The 21427-nt window shown below is 45.6% G+C and overlaps 2 protein-coding genes across 7 annotated transcripts in view; both read left to right on the forward strand.

Annotated features, from left to right (window-relative positions):
• LOC146968732 (type II inositol 3,4-bisphosphate 4-phosphatase-like) overlaps positions 1–4342 on the forward strand; it is a 33606-nt gene extending 29264 nt beyond the window's left edge. For 2 of the 6 annotated variants that reach the window (XM_085806232.1, XM_085806234.1), the window contains 3 exons: positions 863–960; positions 1070–1224; positions 3996–4342. In XM_085806232.1, coding sequence (XP_085662358.1) covers positions 863–960; positions 1070–1224; positions 3996–4116 — 374 coding nt within the window. In that variant the 3' untranslated portion in view covers positions 4117–4342. Of the gene's footprint in view, positions 1–862; positions 961–1069; positions 1225–2618; positions 2943–3220; positions 3248–3995 lie in introns of those variants that run through there. The other 4 variants (XM_085806231.1, XM_085806233.1, XM_085806230.1 and 1 more) reach the window with 4 other exon arrangements.
• A 2709-nt stretch (positions 4343–7051) lies between these two features.
• rnf150b (ring finger protein 150b) overlaps positions 7052–21427 on the forward strand; it is a 29772-nt gene continuing 15396 nt past the window's right edge. Inside the window, exon 1 of the mRNA XM_085759445.1 lies at positions 7052–7707. Within this exon, the coding sequence (XP_085615571.1) occupies positions 7230–7707 (478 nt within the window). The 5' untranslated portion in view covers positions 7052–7229. The remainder of the gene's footprint in view (positions 7708–21427) is intronic.

Consider the following 21427-nt stretch of genomic DNA (forward strand, 5'->3'; position numbering starts at 1 on the left):
CTGAAACGCTACAAAGTCGTAAGTTGTGACTTGAAGCTGTAATTTACGATTTCAAAAGCCTGCCTGGAACGCAGCATTAGCGAAAACGACCGGACCACTTACTTCTGCTTTAAACCAATGAGACGTTTTTTAAAGCAAAACAAACACGTCTCATTAGTTTAAATGTGTTGTTTTGAGCCCTGTCACTGTGATGGACAATAAAGTTTCATTAATTAGCTAGCGACATCATCACAAGCAAACTGTAGATTCATGTTGATCTCTTTCTTTCTTTCTTTCTTTCTTTCTTTCTTTCTTTCTTTCTTTCTTTCTTTCTTTCTTTCTCTCTCTTCTCCCCGTCTCCCTCCTCTTCCTTTCTTTCTCTCTTTCTTTCTTTAATTCGTTCTTTCTCTCTCCTCTCCCCCTCTCCTCTTTCTTTCTTTCTTTCTCTCTCCTCTCCCCCTCTCCTCTTTCTTTCTTTCTCTTTCCTCTCCCCCTCTCCTCTTTCTTTCTTTCTTTCTTTCTTTCTTTCTTTCTTTCTTTCTCTCTCCTCTCCTCTCCCCCCTCTCCTCTTTCTTTCTTTCTTTCTTTCTCTCTCTCTCCTCTCCCCTTCTCCCTCCTCTTCCTTTCTTTCTCTCTTTCTTTCTTTCTCTCTCCTCTCCCCCTCTTTCTTTCTTTCTCTCTTTCTTTAATTCTTTCTTTCTCTCTCTCTCCTCTCCCCCTCTCCTCTTTCTTTCTTTCTTTCTTTCTTTCTTTCTTTCTTTCTTTCTTTCTTTCTTTCTTTCTTTCTTTCTTTCTTTCTTTCTCTCTCCTCTCCCCCCTCTCCTCTCCTCTTTCTTTCTTTCTTTCTTCCCCCCCCCTCCTCTTTCTCCCCCCCCCCCTCCAGCTGGGCTCCAGTCTCTGTCAGACTTGTTGTCGTCCCTGGATCGCTGCATCGAGGCGAGGAAGAGGAAGAACGTGGAGGTCCTGTGGGTCGCTGCCATGGTGACGACAGCTTCTCTTTCAGTCGTTACAGATGTTTGTGCTGCTGCTGCTGCTGCTGCCAGATGTTAACAACTGACCCGTGTGTGTGTGTGTGTGTGTGTGTGTGCAGGTGTGTCGTAGAGTGAGCGGCGTCCGCCTGACGAGCTGTAAGAGTGCGAAGGACCGGACGGCGATGTCGGTGACGCTGGAGCAGTGTGTGTTGCTGCGGGAGAGACACACACTGAGCCAGCAGCACTTCAGCACCGCACTGGACTGCATGAGGAGGTGTGTGTCTGTGTCCTCCTCTCCTCTCCTCTCCTCTCCTCTCCTCTCCTCTCCTCTCCTCTCCTCTCCTCTCCTCTCCTCTCCTCTCCTCTCCTCTCCTCTCCTCTCCTCTCCTCTTCTCTCCTTTCCTTTCCTCTCCTCTTCTTTCCTTTTCTTTCCTCTGCTCTCCTTTCCTCTCCTGTCCCCCCCTCAATTCCTTTCCTTTCCTCTCCTTGTATTTCCTCTCCTCTCCTCTCCTCCCCTGTCCTTCTTTCCTTTCCTGTCTCCTTTGTCCTTTCCTTTCCTTTCCCTTCTTTTCCTCTCCTTTCCTTTTCTCATCTCCTCTCCTTTCCTCAGTTCCTTTCCTTTCCTCTCCTCTTCTTTCCTTTTCTTTCCTCTGCTCTCCTTTCCTTTCCTTTCTTTTCCTTTCCTTTCCTTTCCTCTCCTGTCCCCCCCTCAATTCCTTTCCTTTCCTCTCCTTGTATTTCCTCTCCTCTCCTCTCCTGTCCTTCTTTCCTTTCCTCTCTCCTTTGTCCTTTCCTTTCCTTTCCTTTCCTTTCCTTTCCTTTCCTTTCCTTTCCTTTCCTTTCCTTTCCTTTCCTTTCCTTTCCTTTCCTTTCCTTTCCTTTCTTTTCCTCTCCTTTCCTTTTCTCATCTCCTCTCCTTTCCTCAGTTCCTTTCCTTTCCTCTCCTCTTCTTTCCTTTTCTTTCCTCTGCTCTCCTTTCCTTTCCTTTCTTTTCCTTTCCTTTCCTTTCCTCTCCTCTCCTCTCCTTTCCTCTCCTCTCCTCTCCTCTCCTCTCCTCTCCTCTCCTCTCCTCTCCTTTCCTTTCCTTTCCTTTCCTTTCCTTTCCTTTCCTTTCCTTTCCTTTCCTTTCCTTTCCTCTCTCCTTTGTCCTTTCCTTTCCTTTCTTTTCCTCTCCTTTCCTTTTCTCATCTCCTCTCCTTTCCTCAGTTCCTTTCCTTTCCTTTCCTTTCCTCTCTTTCCTTTTCTCATCTCCTCTCCTTTCCTCCCTTTCCTTTCCTCTCTCCTTTGTCCTCTCATCTCCTCTCCTTTCCTTTCCTCTGCTCTCCTTTCCTTTCCTCTCCTCTCCTGAGTCCTGCCCCCCCTCCTCAATTCCTCTCCTCTCCTCTCCTCCTCCTTTCCTCTTCTTTCCTTTCCTCTCCTCTCCTTTCCTTTCCTTTCCTCCTTATTTTTATGTTGCTGAACATTTTCTGTTTAACTTCTTTTTCCGTTTCTTTTTCCACTCTTCTTTTTTTTTACTTCCTCTCTCATTTCCATCACTTTCTTTTTTTCTCTTTTCTCCTATGTCTCTTTCTCTTCTCTCCATCACCTCCCTGTCACTCACACACACTGCACACACACACACACACACGCACACACTCCCCCTCCTCCTCCCTCCTCCTCCCCCTCCAGGTCTCGTCTGTCCTGGGGCCAGATGCTGGGCTGTTATGCCCAGCCGGGTCTCACTGTCTCTGGGTTAGAGCCGGGGTGTGAGTGCCCCTCTGGGCTCCAGGGCTCCTGGCTCCCGCTGTGTTTGGCCCCCAAAGCTCCCAGAAGACACCTGTACCCGGTGGCGTTCCTGCTGGTGACGTCCCACCTGCTGGTGCTGTGGCTCATCCTCAGCCTGGTCATACTGCTGGCCAAGTACCAGTAGACCAGGCAGACTGGGAGCACTGGGAGCACTGGGAGCACTGGGAACATTGGGGACATTGGGGACACTGGGAATACTGGGACATTTGGGAACACTGGGAACATTGAGGACACTGGGAGCATTGGGGACACTGGGAACATGGGGGACACTGGGAACATTGGAAACATTGGGGACACTGGGAACATTGGGAACATTGGGGACACTGGGAACACTGGGAACATTGGGAACAGTGGGGACACTGGGAACATTGGGGACACTGGGAACATTGGGAACATTGGGGACATTGGTAACATTGGGAACATTGGGAACATTTGGGAACACTGAGAACATTGGGGACACTGGAAACACTGGGGACATTGGGAACATTGGGAACACTGGGGACACTGGGAACGGCTCATAAGATCTGATCATTAACAAATCTGTTTGTACTAGTGGTTCTTTGGACCAGGCCCAATGTTATTGTTTGTTTACTGTTATTTATTTGTTATTTGTAACTTTTATTTATTATTTTATAATTTGACTGTTTATTGTGTTTCTTCTGTTCATTTGTTTTTGGTACCTTTTAATTTACAGGCCGTTAATTAAGTGATAATGTCAAGAAATAGCCTAGAAATAACAATTAATTGCGTAGTAATGCCAAGAAATAGCCAAGAAATAACAATTAATTGCGTAGTAATGCCAAGAAATAGCCTAGAAATAACAATTAATTGCGTAGTAATGTCAAGAAATAGCCTAGAAATAACAATTAATTGCGTAGTAATGTCAAGAAATAGCCAAGAAATTACAATTAATTGCGTAGTAATGTCAAGAAATAGCCAAGAAATTACAATTAATTGCGTAGTAATGTCAAGAAATAGCAAAGAAATAACAATTAATTGCGAAGTAATGTCAATAAATAGCCTAGAAATGACAATTAATTATATTTCTGGGCTATTTCTACACAATCAATCGTTATTTCTTGACATTATCATGTAAGTAGGGGCCTGTAAATTAAAGAGTTACCGTACCTTTTTTCTTTTTCTTTCTTTTTTTGGTTGCACTTGCTGTCGGTTTCTGGTCTTAATGACAAATACCTTACATGTAAACTTAACACATGTATGTCTGCACCTGTGTGTGTGTGTGTTTGTGTGTGTGTGCAGGGACGGCTGTAGGTTGGAGAACGTGCAGAAGAACGTGGGCAGCAGGAAGTTCGCCTTCAGCAGCGTCCAACTCCTCACCTTCCCCAAACTGTACAGACCACCGGACGGCAGCTATGGATGAACACACACACACACACACACACACACACACGGACGTTTGTTTAGCTCCTGTACAGTTTGTTTAATGATGAATGATGTTTGTTTTATCAGGTTAAAGTGTGTGTCATCTAATATTATATGAATGTACATGTTATTTTAAGGAGCCTGTGTGCTGCTGACAGAGGTTGCAGCTGTTTGATTTACAAACATGTTTCTGCAATAAATGAATACTTGAGTCTTTTTTTTTTTATGTCAAATTTTAATTCATTACGTTGATTATTAGTATGATAATAATTGATACTTGAGGCCGATGAGCTCCCTGATTTATTCCAGACTGTGAGAAACCAAGACAACTGTGATTTTTTCCAATTAAACAGACATTTATTGAAGAATATGCGACCATGGTGGTGAAAAAAATCTTACATTGTAGAGTTTAGAGCCACTTTGAGACCTTATAAGTTACGTATTTATTTTGGTTTCTGCTGCAATTTAACAAGCAAATTTGTAGTTAATCAAATTGCGGTGAAGTTACCGTCACTTCAGGGGATCAAAATGCTGTTGTGGCTCAACAAAAATAGCAGAAATTCAAAGCTGGACTGCTTTCTTTTTTCAAAGGTATTTATATTTTCTAACAGAGAAATAATTGACTTTTTACAGGACAACCCCAAGTATATAAGCAAAAATAAAGATGATATAAGAGTTTAACTTTGATTTAAAGTGAATGTTATGATCAACATTTCAATTTATCTTTTTTAAATGCTTCATTTTCACTGGTATTGGATTATTCTTATAATGTCGTAGTGCTAATTTTTACTTAATTAACAAGTCTTGTATCATCGTTGAAGTTGAGCAGCGGTTCTTCTGCCGGCCCGCAGAGTGGCGCTGCTCGCTGCCAGTGTAAACAGAGCTGACGCGTTCAGAGCGGAAGTTGCACATGTGGCATTTCAAAATAAAAGAATAGTCGCGCATCAGTGGGGTTCTAGTACGTGATGTTGTGTTAAACTTTATTACGGACTCTGGTCCAGACACAAGACACACAATACATTTAACAAAAATTAGATTTTATGTCCGCGAAGCTTCGATTATCAAAATCTGATAATCGGGTCAGCCCTAATTATATTGTGGCTTTCCTTCAGGGTGTAAAAGCCATATGAGAGGCAAGAAAGGTGGGTGTTCTTACGAGAATGAAAAAAGAGATGTTTCCATTTCAAAAATAAAAGTTTATTAAAAGAAAATTCAATTACATCCATAACATCATTCAACAACACTAGCTGCTAGTAGTTCCCAGTATATGCTTCATGTGTTGATTGTGTTGTAATGTTATATAGCTACATAATTATACCTGATTATTTCATAGTGTGGTGAGTGTGCAGGTCACAACTTGTCCACGAGAGCGTTTTGGAGTTGTTAGATTGTGTATTTGATGAGTTTTAAGAGGGACAGTCATTGTTTTCCCTGAGCAGCTAGCGTCTCTGCCCCACCGATCTCAAAACAACACGCGTCGAATCGATAAAGGTATCTGACTATGACTATCGGGATTATGGCGATAGGCGAATTTGCTAAAAAAAAAAAAAAAGTTGAACTATCCCTTTAAAGCTTTTCAGAGGAACAGCTGTGGCTTTTATTTTGAAAAGATATTAACCGGATGTGTTGTGGCCCAGTCAAAACAATGCAGCTTATCGGGCCTGCGCTGCGGAGCTAACAGGGAAATATTCTCCATTATTAACCTAACAAAAAAGAAAAGAAACAACAAACACCACCCCGGTGTTTCACTTATTCTTCATCTTCTTTATCTTCGTGATTTGGTCTCGTTGTCCTCGCGGTTCGTTTCGCCTGGAGCCGTGTGTGTGTGTGTTTGTGTGTGTTCACGCTTCTCCCGTGGGTATTTGTTGTTTTGTCCTCGGAGGCAGCGGCTCGGAGGCAGCGGCTCTCCCGGCGGAGCGGAGCGGCTGAAAGCACGGAGAGAGGAGGAGGAGGGCGAAGGATAAAAATAAAAACACGGAGCGAAGAAATGAGGGGGTGAAAGTGAAAAGGAAAAGTAGAAGAAAAGAAAAAGGTGGATTAAAATTGAATAACCCCCCCTCCCAGGTCTGGTGGTTGTCTGGTTAGCATTAGCCTCGGCTGTTCGTCTGTTAACTCCGAATCTTTCTAGCGGAACCGGAAATCACCAAAGTAAAAGTGTTCACCAACATAAAACCTATAAAATAGACATTAACTTGTAATACAATAGAAGCAAAATGTTAACTTAATGGCTCTTTGGGACTTTCTTGTAAACTATATTCCTTAAATTCCTTATTACTAAAGAGTTTCACCGCATTTTATTAGCTTGGTGCTTTTATTTTGACGGAAAAGCCTCTCTGGTCTCTCTCGCCCAGCAGCTTCCGGTTCTTACCAAAACAGCAGCGAGTGGAGAGAGGAGGAAGAGGAGGAGGAGGGCGAAGGATAAAAATAAAAACACGGAGCAAAGAAATGAGGGGGTGAAATTGAAAAGGCGGATTAAAATTTATAACTAGGTCTGGTGGTTGTCTGGTTAGCATGGTGGAGTAGGTGGTAACCGTTACCCCGGCTCCTCCGACCGACCGAGCCGCCGCTGCTGCCGCTCTCTCTCCGGCCGGAGGCTCACCAAAATAAAAAACTTATAAAATAGACATTTACTTGTAATACAATAGAAGCAGAAATGTTAACTTAATGTTAACTTAATGGCTCTTTTTGGGCTTTCTTGTAAATTATATTCCCTAAATTAAAGAGTTTCACCGCATTTTATTAGCTTGGTGCTTTTATTTTGACGGAAAGGCCTCCTCCTTGTCTGTCGCCCAGCAGCTTCCGGTTCCTTACCAAAACAGCGAGTCAACGGCCCCAGACTACACGGAGAAGAGGAGGAAGAGGAGGAGGGTGAAGGATAAAAATAAAAACACGGAGCAAAGAAATGAGGGGGTGAAATTGCAAAGGAAAAGGAGAAGAAGCAAAGGCGGATTAAAATTTATAACCAGGTCTGGCGGTTGTCCGGTTAGCATGGTGGAGTAGGCAGTAACCGTTACCGACCGTTACCGCGGCTCTTCCTCCGACCGACCGAGCCACCGAGCCGCCGCCGCCGCCGCTGCTGCTGCTCTCTCCCCGGCCGGAGGCTCAGCAACCATGGCCCCGGGCTCTCTGGTGGCGGCCTGCCGCAGCCTGGCCCTCTCGACGTGGCTGCTCTCCTTCTGCTTCGTCCACCTGCTGTGCCTGGACTTCACCGTGGCCGAGCGGGAGGAGTGGTACACCGCCTTCGTCAACATCACCTACACGGACCCGGCCACCGCGGAGCTCCGCACCGAGAAGACGGAGTGCGGCCGCTACGGGGAGCACTCCCCGAAGAGGGACGCCAAGGGGGCGGTGGTCCTGCCCGCGGCCCCCAACGACCGCCAGGCCTGCGACCCCAACACCCGCTTCACGCAGCCGCTGCCTACCGGGGCCGGTGGTGGTGGTAGCGGGGCCTGGATAGCGCTGATCGCCCGGGGAAACTGCACCTACAAGGACAAAATCCGCCACGCCGCCAGCCACAACGCCTCGGCCGTGGTCATCTACAACGTGGGCGCCGCCAACGTGAACGACACCATCACCATGCCCCACTCAGGTAAGGTTATTATGGTATATATAACGTTACCTGGGTTACATCTGACTGGGGTAATGCGCAGTCTGTTGTCCAAGAACCAGTGGGTTAATGCTTATATTATCTAACACTGTCATTTAAATTATGGGATGTCATATGTGTGCATTAAGCTAATATTGTTGTTGTGTGTGTGTGAGTCTGTGCAAACCCAATTACAATGTATCTGCATAGTGAGTTATTTCAATCGTTATATAATAATAATAACTTCAATTTATCTTAAAAATAAAAGGTTATCTAATAGTTGTAGTCATATTTTAACAGATTCACAGAGAGCTGATGTGTTTATAGAGTTTGTTGAACAAGAAGAAACAGTGTGCATTTCTTTAAGCTAATATTGTTGTGGTGTGTGTGTGTGTGTGTGTGAGAGTCTGTGCAAACCCAATTACAATTTATCTTCATAGTGAGTTATTTCAATCGTTATATAATAATAATAACTTCAATTTATCTTTCTATGGTCCCTTTACATGTCATATTTTAACAGATTCACAGAGAGCTGATGTGTTTATAGAGTTTGTTGAACAAGAAGAAACATTTGACCTGGGATTAATGTGCAGTTTGTTGTCCAAGAACCAGTGGGTTAATGCTTATTTAAATTATGGGATGTCATATGTGTGCATTTCTTTCAACTAATATTGTGTGTGTGAGTCTGTTCAAACCCAATACAATATATCTGCATATGCAACAACAGTCACTATTGTTAGGGTTATTTCAGTGAGTTATTTCAATCGTTATATAATAATAATAACTTCAATTTATCTTAAAAATAAAAGGTTATCTAATAGTTGTGGTCATATTTTAACAGATTCACAGAGAGCTGATGTGTTTTAGGTGTTTCTGTCTCATCATTATAAAGAGGATTTACTTTTATATTTTATTTTATAGAGTTTGTTGAACAAGATGAAACATGTGTGTGTTTGAGTCTGTGCAAACCCAATACAATATATCAGCATATGCAACAACAGTGAGTTATTTCAGTCGTTATATAATAATAATAATAACTTCAATTTATCTTAAAAATAAAAGGTTATCTAATAGTTGTAGTCATATTTTAACAGATTCACGGAGAGCTGATGTGTTTCTGTCTCGGTGCATCATTATAAAGAGGATTTTCTTCGATTTTATAGAGTTTGTTGAACAAGATGAAACATTTGACCTGGGATTAATGTGCAGTTTGACAGCTGATAAGGTCCAAGAACCAGTGGGTTCATGTTTATATTATCTAACACTGTCGCAGATGTCACATGAATTCAAAATTCAAGAGAGTTTATTTCCATTTGCACATTATTTCTTTGTCGTCCATATCACAAATGCCAACATAAGAGGTATACAACTAAGTATAAAAGTAGAAAGACTACAATAATATAATCATAATACAAAAAAAATAGAAAATTAAAAGCTAAACACATTATTATGAATAATAATAATACCTTCAATTTATATAGCACCTTTTAAAAAGCCCAAGGTCGCTTTACAGTGGCAAAAAAACAAGTTATCTAATGGTTGTAGTCGCATTTTAACAGATTCACAGACAGCTGATGTTTTTCTGTCTCGGTGCATCATTATAAAGAGGATTTTCTTCAATTTTATAGAGTTTGTTTAACAAGATAAATCAGTCCATGATTTATTTGCACATGCAGCAGTGAGTTATTTCAATTATTAACTAATGGGTTTTAGTTAAATTTTAACAGATTCTTCGCAGAGAGTGGATGTTTTTCTGTCTCGTGCATCACTCACTATAAAGAGGATTCTCTTAAATTTTAACAGTATTAAACAAGATAAAAACATTTGCAGACAGTCGGAGACAGTGTTTATTTGGCTGCAGTCGGTCGGTGGGATAAATGTGATTTTTAATCCAGGAGTCTGCAACTAAATTTGAATTCTTTTATTTTTTTTGTCATATTGGTGAGTATCGTGTTAGAAAACAGTGAAAAATGTTTAAAATCATTCACAAAAAGCAGGAAAATCTCAATTTTTAGAAGCTGAAATAAGGAAATAACACTCAGATATTCAGAGTGAGTGAGTGAATCGGCTTCAGTGAGAGCTGAGGAATTTAATTAAAAATCCTCCGTGTACCTAAATAAGACAAACTGTGTAGGAGGCTGAAAGCTAAATCGGGATTATGGATAATTAATAATCATGATGAATAATAAATTGGCTGCTTTGTGTTTTTACAAGAGTGTGAAGCGACCAGTTTGGAAACCGATCAGCAGACTGATCAATAACGATGACACACACACACAGCTTCGTCTTTGTTTTTATTTATTCATTTATTCGTATGTTAGTCGAGATGCTGCCGCTGTCGTCGTGGTTACGGGGAGCAGGGACTCCCAGACCCGCTGCAGCCTCGTCTCTGAGCGCTCAGAGAAACTCCGTCATGTGACGTGGAGTTACGTAACGAAGCGACTGAGCAGCAGAAACACGGTTGTTGTGTTTCCACACGGCTGCTGAGGGAGGAGGCCGACCGACTCCCAGATGTTTGACTCACAGCTGGAAACCAGTTCAGGGACGGACAGACACACACACACACACACACACACACAGACACACACACACACAGACAGACACACACGCAGTCGCTCCATGTGTTTACTTAAAGTGGACTTTCTCATGCCGGAGCTTCACGTCCCTGATGAACTCCATGGAAACCTGTGATTGGACGCTGGTGTTGACGTGATGTCACCTGACCCAGAAACTGGACCAGATCAGGATCCAGATCCACGGTCTGGTCCAGATCCAGTCTGATCCAGATTAACAGTCTGATCTAGATCCAGGAGGGAGGAGACAGGAAAGGAGAGGAGAGTGGAAAGGAGAGAGGAGACAGGATCCACACGGGGGTAGACATAGGGCTGGGCGATATGAGAAAAAATCCTATCACGTTAATTTTTTTCATATCAGTCGATATCGATATATATCACGATAGGACTCAAGTCACTGTTTTTGTCAAGCCTAAATGTTCCATCATACTCACAAGTGAGATTTGAAGATATCAGAAGGTTATTTCTGATTTAAATATTTATTTTTCGTCAAAAATTGAACATTTCAGATGTAATGATTAACATATAAAAGCAATGAGTAGCCTAATAACAGTTTCAGATAAATAAAACTGGTATTATATACAGTTAGTTTCAACCAAATAATTTGATTGGACAAGAGACATACATGAGTGCTGATATAGGCTACAGTACAACAGCACTGGGTCTTTTTACAGACATTATCACTCCGCTGTTCAGGCGTTCTTTAACATTACATCAGACAGGAGTTAGGTCAGACTAGAGCCAGGCTCCCCATACAGGAGCTGCTCCACCTCTCTGCTGCTGCTACAGTTTGCTACAGTGAAAATTAAAACCCGGACCTGACGTGGCCCGTCGAATTAGCGATCATTCTCAGCCTAGACCAGGCTGAAAAAGAAGGAAGAGAAATCGCCGCGGTTAGCGTTTGCTTCGCAAGTGGCCAGTGTTTAGGTCGGCACAGCTGAACAGTGTCGCTCTGGTGTGAGGAGCAGCAGCAGCAGCAGCAGCAGCAGCAGCAGCAGCAGCAGAGCGGCCACGCCGTGACTGCGCTCCCTTTGATGTGTGACGGCGAGCCGCTCCGACTGCCTGCTGTCTCCGTGGTTAAAGTTTAGTGTTGTTTAAACTTTATAGTACTGTATCAGAGTTCCATCAATCTGGGTTAATGTAAACATGACGTACCACGTCTTTTCGCGGTCACTCGTTCTCCTCCATTTTTTCTTTCGAGGCAACACTCATTCTCTCTCTCTTTTTTACTGGCGATGTCCCGCTGCTGACGCCAGGCTGCAGCAGCCCAAACATTACCACGTGTTGTTGTGCTGTGTACAGTCTTCCTGTGCTGTGTCAATCTAACCTGGTTGGCTCAGCCAGTGGTTCAGCGCGGCGCAACTCTCGTTTTCATTGGCTGTTTCAAAACATGAATGAATGAAACCTATCGACTTTCTATCGACCACGTTTCATATTGCTATTGAGTAAAGTTATATCGCAATATATATCGTTATCGTTTTATCGCCCAGCCCTAGGTAGACAATGAGGGAAATTTGCTTTTGAAGATCACTGGCCCCACCATTCTAACCACTGGTCCAGGACAATAGGTATCAATCCCCATATTAACGAAAAACAACATATCCCAGCCAATTCCTGCGGTCTCGCCATCGAGGCTGGAACTTTCTTATACCGATACCAATACTAGTAAATTTCCACGATTCTTGACAATTATTCGATACCACGGTTTAAGAAGGACAAAAAAAGTGCTTCTAAATTCATCAGGCTACTTTATTTAATAAATAAATAACTGTTTCACATTAGACTTGTACAGTATTTAGCCTCCACTGTGGTTTAACAATGAAGTAAAAACAGAGTTAAAATGGTAAATATGCCTCAACACAAACATGAAGTTATGTAGTCATTACTTTTATCCTCCAAGTAGTTCAGTGATACAACTGTTGTTCTCATTCATTCACGTTTAGGCTGTTTCCACAGATTGGTGCAAAACTGACTCATTGGATCTCTTAGCACTAATTACAGGAGACAGGAGACGAGAGAGGAGACGAGAGAGGAGACAGGAGAGGAGAGAGGAGACAGGAGAGGAGGGAGGAGACAGGAAAGGAGAGAGGAGACAGGAGAGGAGAGAGGAGACAGGAGAGGAGAGGAGACGAGAGAGGAGACGGGAGAGGAGAGAGGAGACGGGAGAGGAGAGAGGAGACGAGAGAGGAGACAGGAGAGGAGGGAGGAGACAGGAGAGGAGAGAGGAGACAGGAGGGAGGAGACAGGAGAGGAGAGAGGAGACAGGAGAGGAGAGAGGAGACAGGAAAGGAGAGAGGAGACAGGAGAGGAGAGAGGGGACAGGAGAGGAGAGAGGAGACGAGAGAGGAGAGGAGGGAGGAGAGGAGGGAGGAGAGAGGAGAGAGGAGAGGAGAGAGGAGACGAGAGAGGAGAGGAGGGAGGAGACAGGAGAGGAGAGAGGAGACAGGAGAGGAGAGAGGAGACAGGAGAGGAGAGAGGAGACGAGAGAGGAGAGGAGGGAGGAGAGGAGGGAGGAGACAGGAGAGGAGAGAGGAGAGGAGAGAGGAGACGAGAGAGGAGAGGAGGGAGGAGAGGAGGGAGGAGACGAGAGAGGAGAGGAGGGAGGAGACAGGAGAGGAGAGAGGAGACAGGAGACGAGAGAGGAGACAGGAGAGGAGAGAGGAGACAGGAGACGAGAGAGGAGACGAGAGAGGAGAGAGGAGGGAGGATCCACAGTCTGATCAGGATCCACAGACAGTGTTTCTCGTTAACTTCTGGTTAATTAGTTGATTTTTTTCTCCATTTTAATCGAAAAACAAACACAAACAGGTTTTAAACGTGGAGTCGGAGCCGGAAACTTTTCCTACGACTTTAATTCTTTTGAAGAAATGATGACGAGCTGCACTCGAACACATCACATCTGTCCGTCCAGCTGTGATGAAGTCACTCGGTCAGATTCCTCCTCGTAACATCCTCACAACAGCTGGAAATCAATCGATCTAATTTGGCTTTTTATTATTTTCACTCGTGTCTGTTCTGATTCACATCTTTCACATCTTCTGTCTCTAATTATCTCATTTGATTCGTCCTCATTTTATTTTACGATCAGATTTTTATTGAGCTACATCTCGTGTGTGAAATCAGCTTTATAAATAAAGTTTATAATGTTAAATTCGAGTCAAAATCACAGACTAGAAACCTAAATCTTTCACAGCCGCTGAGTGATGATTACTGCACTGATCTAATTAATTAATAATAATGAGCTCGATCAGAGCTGATTCTCAGTCTCTCTACACAGTAAATAAAGGATTAACTTTATTTTATCTGATAATAATTATCCACTTAACGTCTCTTTCTGACTCCTCCACCTCTGATTGTTGTTGGTTAAAACGTGAATTTTATTTTAGACTCGTTAAGAAGAAAAAACGGCGTTCGTTCGGTTGATCTGATTGTGAAAATGTGTGTGAGGCCTCGTCCTCCTCTGACCTGGACGCCGTCTCTTACATAACTGTACAGAGCTGCTGCTGCTGCTGCTGCTGCTGCTGCTGCTCGTGTCTCTGCTGTCGCTGCCGAAGCTCAGACGATCTATCAGTTCATTATTGATTAAAGGGATAGTTCACTCAAAATTGAAATTTCACTCATTATCTACTCACCCTCATGTGGACTAAGGGCTGGGAGAAGTTTCAGAGTCCTCCGTGGCTTCTCTGAGTTACGGGGGGCTCCGTGCAGCACTGCTTGTCCATATGACGGTTGCGAATGGAGCTCACTTTTCTTCATCCAAAAAGACACACCAAAAAACATCCAAATACCTCCATAGTGCTCGTCTGTAATGTCCCTCTTGTATTGAAGCCCCAACATGAGAAATTGTTCCGAAAAAAATTAAATAAGTATATGTTTTAAGCTTGTCTGTAGCGGAAGCTTCCAGTGTTGCTCTGCCGGAATCTCGCGCGATTTGCGGAGCCGTGAACTGGGTGTCAATGACACTGGGAGCTTCTGCTACAAACAAGCTTGAAATATAGACTTATTTAATTTTTTTCGGAACAGTTTCTCATGTCGGGCTTCAATACAAGAGGGACATTACAGACGAGCACTATGGAGGTATTTGGATGTTTTTTTGGTGTGAAAAGTGAGGCCCATTCACAACCGTCATGTGGACATGCAGTGCTGCACGGAGCCCCGCTGTAACTCAGAGAAGGCACGGAGGACTCTGAAACTTCTCCCAGCCCTTAGTCGACATGAGGGTGAGTAGATAATGAGTGAAATTTCAATTTTGGGTGAACTATCCCTTTAACTGATCAGAACAAATCAAATCGTCTGCTGCTGCTGATTGATTTATTCTTTTATTGCCTCTTTATCTGGGATGTTTTAACATGTTATAGATGAAGTGTCTGTGTCTGCAGCTCTGCTCTGCTGTGGCCGGTCGGTCCAGTGAGTCCAGAGCTCAGACGCCCGGTCGGCTTTTCACCCGTCAAAGAGAGTTAATCCACGTAGAGCGTAGAATCAGCTGGTTTCATCATTCCTCTGCTCAGAGGGAGGGAGGGAGAGAGAGAGAGAGAGAGAGGGGAGGAGGAGAGAGAGGGAGGGAGAGAGAGAGAGAGAGAGAGGGGAGGAGGAGAGAGAGGGAGGGAGAGAGAGAGAGAGAGAGAGGAGGAGAGGGAGAGAGAGAGAGAGGGTGAGATATGATGGTGACCTGATGGAGGAAATCTGAGGGTGAGAGAGTGAAGAACCTGAGAGTGAGGAACCTGAAGGTGAGAGAGTGAGGAACCTGGGAGTGAGAGAGTGAGGAACCTGAGAGTAAAGAACCTGAGGGTGAGAGAGTGAGGAACCTGAGAGTCAGAGAGTAAAGAACCTGAGGGTGAGGAACCTGAGAGTGAGAGAGTGAGGAACCTGAGAGTGAGAGAGTGAGGAACCTGAGGGTGAGAGAGTGAGGAACCTGAGAGTGAGAGTGAGGAACCTGAGAGTGAGAGAGTGAGGAACCTGAGAGTGAGAGAGTGAGGAACCTGAGAGTGAGAGAGTGAGGAACCTGAGGGTGAGAGAGTGAGGAACCTGAGAGTGAGAGTGAGGAACCTGAGAGTGAGAGAGTGAGGAACCTGAGAGTGAGAGAGTGAGGAACCTGAGAGTGAGAGAGTGAGGAACCTGAGAGTGAGAGAGTGAGGAACCTGAGAGTGAGAGAGTGAGGAACCTGAGAGTGAGAGAGTGAGGAACCTGAGGGTGAGAGAGTGAGGAACCTGAGAGTGAGAGAGTGAAGAACCTGAGGGTGAGAGGGTGAGGAACCTGAGAGTGAGAGAGTGAAGAACCTGAGGGTGAGAGAGTGAAGAACCTGAGAGTGAGAGGGTGAAGAACCTGAAAGTAAAGAACCTGAGGGTGAGAGGGTGAGGAACCTGAGAGTGAGAGAGTGAGGAACCTGAGAGTAAAGAACCTGAGAGTGAGAGGGTGAAGAACCTGAGGGTGAGAGGGTGAGGAACCTGAGAGTGAGAGAGTGAAGAACCTGAGGGTGAGAGAGTGAAGAACCTGAGAGTGAGAGGGTGAAGAACCTGAAAGTAAAGAACCTGAGGGTGAGAGGGTGAGGAACCTGAGGGTGAGAGAGTGAGGAACCTGAGAGAAAATAACCTGAGGGTGAGAGGGTGAAGAACCCGAGAGTGAAAAACTTGAGAGTGAGAGGGTGAAGAACCTGAGGGTGAGAGAGTGAGGAACCTGAGAGTGAGGAACCTGAGGGTGAGGAACCTGAGGGTGAGAGAGTGAGGAACCTGAGAGTGAGAGAGTGAGGAACCTGAGATTGAGAGAGTAAATAACCTGAGAGTGAGAGAGTGAGGAACTTGAGAGTGAGAGAGTGAGGAACCTGAGGGTGAGAGAGTAAAGAACCTGAGGGTGAGAGAGTAAAGAACATGAGAGTGAGAGAGTGAGGAACCTGAGAGTGAGAGAGTAAAGAACCTGAGAGTGAGAGAGTGAGGAACTTCAGAGTGAGAGAGTGAGGAACTTGAGAGTGAGAGAGTGAGGAACCTGAGGGTGAGAGAGTGAGGAACCTGAGGGTGAGAGAGTGAGGAACTTCCGAGTGAGAGAGTGAGGAACTTGAGAGTGAGAGAGTGAGGAACCTGAGAGTGAGAGAGTGAGGAACTTCAGAGTGAGAGAGTGAGGAACTTGAGAGTGAGAGAGTGAGGAACCTGAGAGTGAGAGAGTGAGGAACTTCAGAGTGAGAGAGTGAGGAACTTGAGAGAGAGAGTGAGGAACCTGAGGGTGAGAGAGTAAAGAACCTGAGGGTGAGAGAGTGAGGAACCTGAGAGTGAGAGAGTGAGGAACCTGAGAGTGAGAGAGTGAGGAACCTGAGAGTGAGAGAGTAAAGAACCTGAGGGTGAGAGAGTGAGGAACCTGAGGGTGAGAGAGTGAGGAACCTGAGGGTGAGAGAGTAAAGAACCTGAGGGTGAGAGAGTGAGGAACCTGAGGGTGTGAGAGTGAGGAACCTGAGAGTGAGAGAGTAAAGAACCTGAGAGTGAGAGAGTGAGGAACTTCAGAGTGAGAGAGTGAGGAACTTGAGAGTGAGAGAGTGAGGAACCTGAGGGTGAGAGAGTGAGGAACCTTAGGGTGAGAGAGTGAGGAACTTCAGAGTGAGAGAGTGAGGAACTTCAGAGTGAGAGAGTGAGGAACTTGAGAGTGAGAGAGTGAGGAACCTGAGGGTGAGAGAGTAAAGAACCTGAGGGTGAGAGAGTGAGGAACCTGAGAGTGAGAGAGTGAGGAACCTGAGAGTGAGAGAGTGAGGAACCTGAGAGTGAGAGAGTAAAGAACCTGAGGGTGAGAGAGTGAGGAACCTGAGGGTGAGAGAGTGAGGAACCTGAGGGTGAGAGAGTAAAGAACCTGAGGGTGAGAGAGTGAGGAACCTGAGGGTGTGAGAGTGAGGAACCTGAGAGTGAGAGAGTAAAGAACCTGAGAGTGAGAGAGTGAGGAACCTGAGGGTGAGAGAGTGAGGAACCTGAGGGTGAGAGAGTAAAGAACCTGAGGGTGAGAGAGTGAGGAACCTGAGGGTGTGAGAGTGAGGAACCTGAGAGTGAGAGAGTGAGGAACCTGAGAGTGAGAGAGTAAAGAACCTGAGAGTGAGAGAGTGAGGAACCTGAGAGTGAGAGAGAGTGAGGAACTTGAGGGTGAGGAACCTGAGAGTGAGAGAGTGAGGAACCTGAGAGTGAGAGAGTAAAGAACCTGAGAGTGAGAGAGTGAGGAACCTGAGAGTGAGAGAGTGAGGAACCTGAGAGTGAGAGAGTAAAGAACCTGAGAGTGAGAGAGTGAGGAACTTCAGAGTGAGAGAGTGAGGAACTTGAGAGTGAGAGAGTGAGGAACCTGAGGGTGAGAGAGTGAGGAACTTCAGAGTGAGAGAGTGAGGAACCTGAGGGTGAGAGAGTGAGGAACCTGAGGGTGAGAGAGTGAGGAACTTCAGAGTGAGAGAGTGAGGAACTTCAGAGTGAGAGAGTGAGGAACCTGAGAGTGAGAGAGTGAGGAACTTCAGAGTGAGAGAGTGAGGAACTTGAGAGTGAGAGAGTGAGGAACCTGAGGGTGAGAGAGTAAAGAACCTGAGGGTGAGAGAGTGAGGAACCTGAGAGTGAGAGAGTGAGGAACCTGAGAGTGAGAGAGTAAAGAACCTGAGGGTGAGAGAGTGAGGAACCTGAGGGTGAGAGAGTGAGGAACCTGAGGGTGAGAGAGTAAAGAACCTGAGGGTGAGAGAGTGAGGAACCTGAGGGTGTGAGAGTGAGGAACCTGAGAGTGAGAGAGTAAAGAACCTGAGAGTGAGAGAGTGAGGAACCTGAGGGTGAGAGAGTGAGGAACCTGAGGGTGAGAGAGTAAAGAACCTGAGGGTGAGAGAGTGAGGAACCTGAGGGTGTGAGAGTGAGGAACCTGAGAGTGAGAGAGTGAAGAACCTGAGAGTGAGAGAGTGAGGAACCTGAGAGTGAGAGAGTAAAGAACCTGAGAGTGAGAGAGTGAGGAACCTGAGAGTGAGAGAGTGAGGAACCTGAGAGTGAGAGAGTAAAGAACCTGAGAGTGAGAGAGTGAGGAACCTGAGAGTGAGAGAGTGAGGAACCTGAGGGTGAGGAACCTGAGAGTGAGGAACCTGAGAGTGAGAGTGAGGAACCTGAGAGTGAGAGAGTGAGGAACCTGAGAGTGAGAGAGTAAAGAACCTGATGGTGAGAGAGTGAGGAACTTGAGGGTGAGAAACTGAGAGTGAGAGAGTGAGGAACCTGGGAGTGAGAGGGTGAGGAACCTGAGGGTGAGCGAGTGAGGATCCTGAGAGTGAGAGAGTGAGGAACCCGAGGGTGAGAGAGTGAGGAACTTGAGGGTGAGAAACTGAGAGTGAGAGAGTGAGGAACCTGAGGGTGAGAGAGTGAGGAACCTGAGGGTGAGGAACCTGAGAGTGAGAGAGTGAGGAACCCGAGGGTGAGAAACTGAGAGTGAGGAACCTGAGGGTGAGAGAGTGAGGAACCTGAGAGTGAGAGAGTGAGGAACCTGAGAGTGAGAGAGTGAGGAACCTGAGGGTGAGAGAGTGAAGAACCTGAGGGTGAGGAACCTGAGAGTGAGAGAGTGAGGAACGTGAGGGTGAGAGAGTGAGGAACCTGAGAGTGAGGAACCTCAGAGTGAGAGAGTGAGGAACCTGAGAGAGTGAGAGAGTAAAGAACCTGAGAGTGAGAGAGTGAGGAACCTGAGGGTGAGAGACTGAGGAACCTAAGAGTAAAGAACCTGAGGGTGAGAGACTGAGGAACCTAAGAGTAAAGAACCTGAGGGTGAGAGAGTGAGGAACCTGAGAGTGAGAGAGTAAGGAACCTGAGAGTAAAGAACCTGAGAGTGAGAGAGTGAGGGACCTGAGGGTGAGAGAGTGAAGAACCTGAGGGTGAGGAACCTGAGAGTGAGAGAGTGAGGAACGTGAGGGTGAGAGAGTGAGGAACCTGAGAGTGAGAGAGTGAGGAACCTCAGAGTGAGAGAGTGAGGAACCTGAGAGTGAGAGAGAGTGAGAGAGTAAAGAACCTGAGAGTGAGAGAGTGAGGAACCTGAGGGTGAGAGACTGAGGAACCTAAGAGTAAAGAACCTGAGGGTGAGAGACTGAGGAACCTAAGAGTAAAGAACCTGAGGGTGAGAGAGTGAGGAACCTGAGAGTGAGAGAGTAAGGAACCTGAGAGTAAAGAACCTGAGAGTGAGAGAGTGAGGGACCTGAGAGTGAGAGAGCGAGGAACCCGAGAGTGAGAGAGTAAGGAACCTGAGAGTGAGAGAGTGAGGAACCTGAGAGTAAAGAACCTGAGAGTGAGAGAGTGAGGAACCTGAGGGTGAGAGTGAGGAACCTGAGAGTGAGAGAGTGAGGAACCTGAGAGTGAGAGTGAGGAACCTGAGGGTGAGAGAGTGAGGAACCTGAGGGTGAGAGAGTGAAGAACCTGAGAGTGAGAGAGTGAGGAATCTGAGAGTGAGAGTGAGGAATCTGAGAGTGAGAGAGTGAGGAACCTGAGAGTGAGAGTGAGGAACCTGAGGGTGAGAGAGTGAGGAACCTGAGGGTGAGAGAGTGAAGAACCTGAGAGTGAGAGAGTGAGGAATCTGAGAGTGAGAGTGAGGAATCTGAGAGTGAGAGAGTGAGGAACCTGAGAGTGAGAGAGTGAGGAACCTGAGAGTGAGAGAGTGAGGAACCTGAGAGTGAGAGAGTGAAGAACCTGAGAGTGAGAGAGTAAAGAACTTGAGAGTGAGGAACCAGAGAGTGAGAGAGTGAAGAACCTGAGAATGAGAGAGTGAGGAACCTGAGAGTGAGAGAGTGAAGAACTTGAGAGTCAGAGTGAGGAACCTGAGAGTGAGAGAGTGAGGAACCTGAGAGTGAGAGAGTGAAGCTGCGTTCACACCGGACCTTTTATTTAAGTTTCCATATTAAATCAATGCAAATGAGCGACTGAGCGTTTGGGGCTCCGAGTGACAGCGACCAAGCGACTGAGATGAGAAATCCCAAGTCTCCGGCCTTCAGACGCTTGTCGCTCAGCGCTGATTGGCTGCCGTAATCTATGCGTAACTATGACAACTACTGAAATCATGGAAACGTAATACATCTCCACCGGTCCGGCAGAGCAAAGCCGGCTTGACGTTGCACGGCGCTTGTGGGACTTCCACAACTGGTTAACGGCGGCAGCAGGTACAATGTCAGCCGTGCTGCGCCAGATCGGATATCGGCTTCGATGTTGACTAATTTATCGGATGAATGAGGGCGATCCAGTCATTTCTCTTTTATTAATATCATACACAGCGATACAGTTACAGCGATCTAGTGTTATTTACTTCTTTTTGCTGCTAATGTACACTTGTTATTTGTGAATAAATAATATTAAAGCAGAAGTAAGCGATCCGGTCATTTTGGCTAATGCTGCGTTCCAGGCAGGCTTTTGAAATCGTAAATCACAGCTTCAAGTCACAACTTACGACTTTGTAGCGTTCCAGGCAACCCACTCGTGTTTTTCCGACCTGTTTTACCTGTGAAAGTCACTATAACGGCCACTCGTAACTTCCGACCCGTGAACTCGTACCAGATCGAACTGGTACGACTTCACAGGTTGGAAAAAACACGAGTTACGAGTTGCCTTGAACGCACCATAACAGTCCTCGTCCCTACGTCACCACATTCACGGCGTCCCTTGGCTGCACACACAGCCCTGCATGCCGTTCTCTCTCCTCATTGGATAAAAACTGTAGGATACGAGAAAAGTTTTCTCCTCGGCTCAGAGCAGAGCAGAGTGACTGACAGACCCGTGTTTCAGTCCAAACACTCTATGTAAGTGATTGCTGTCGGAAGATATAACTATTTAAGACTTATAAATATATCACTTACTTCTGCTTTAAGTACATTTAAATATCTGTGTTAAATTGTTACCTTTTTTTAACAAGGCTAAATGTTTATGTCAAGCCTGATGCCTTCACTCACATGGCAAGGTATACGGTTCATTCATTCAACAGTAGGATCGGTATCGGGTATCGGCCGATACGTTCAGCACAGGTATCGGTATCGGTATTGGATCGGAAAAAACTGTATCGGTGCATCTCTAGTGCTGGACCAATACAAACGGGAAGAACAGAGCGACTCCGGGCGAGGTGAAATTCACTGGAATCGCTTGAATGACGTCATCCGAGCGATCTGTTGAACTGTGCCAAATTGACGAGCAACTGCAGCTGAG

Source organism: Trachurus japonicus, chromosome 18, assembly GCF_045865225.1.
Source record: "Trachurus japonicus isolate A0001 chromosome 18, Traja_1.0".
Taxonomy (NCBI): Eukaryota; Metazoa; Chordata; class Actinopteri; order Carangiformes; family Carangidae; genus Trachurus; species Trachurus japonicus.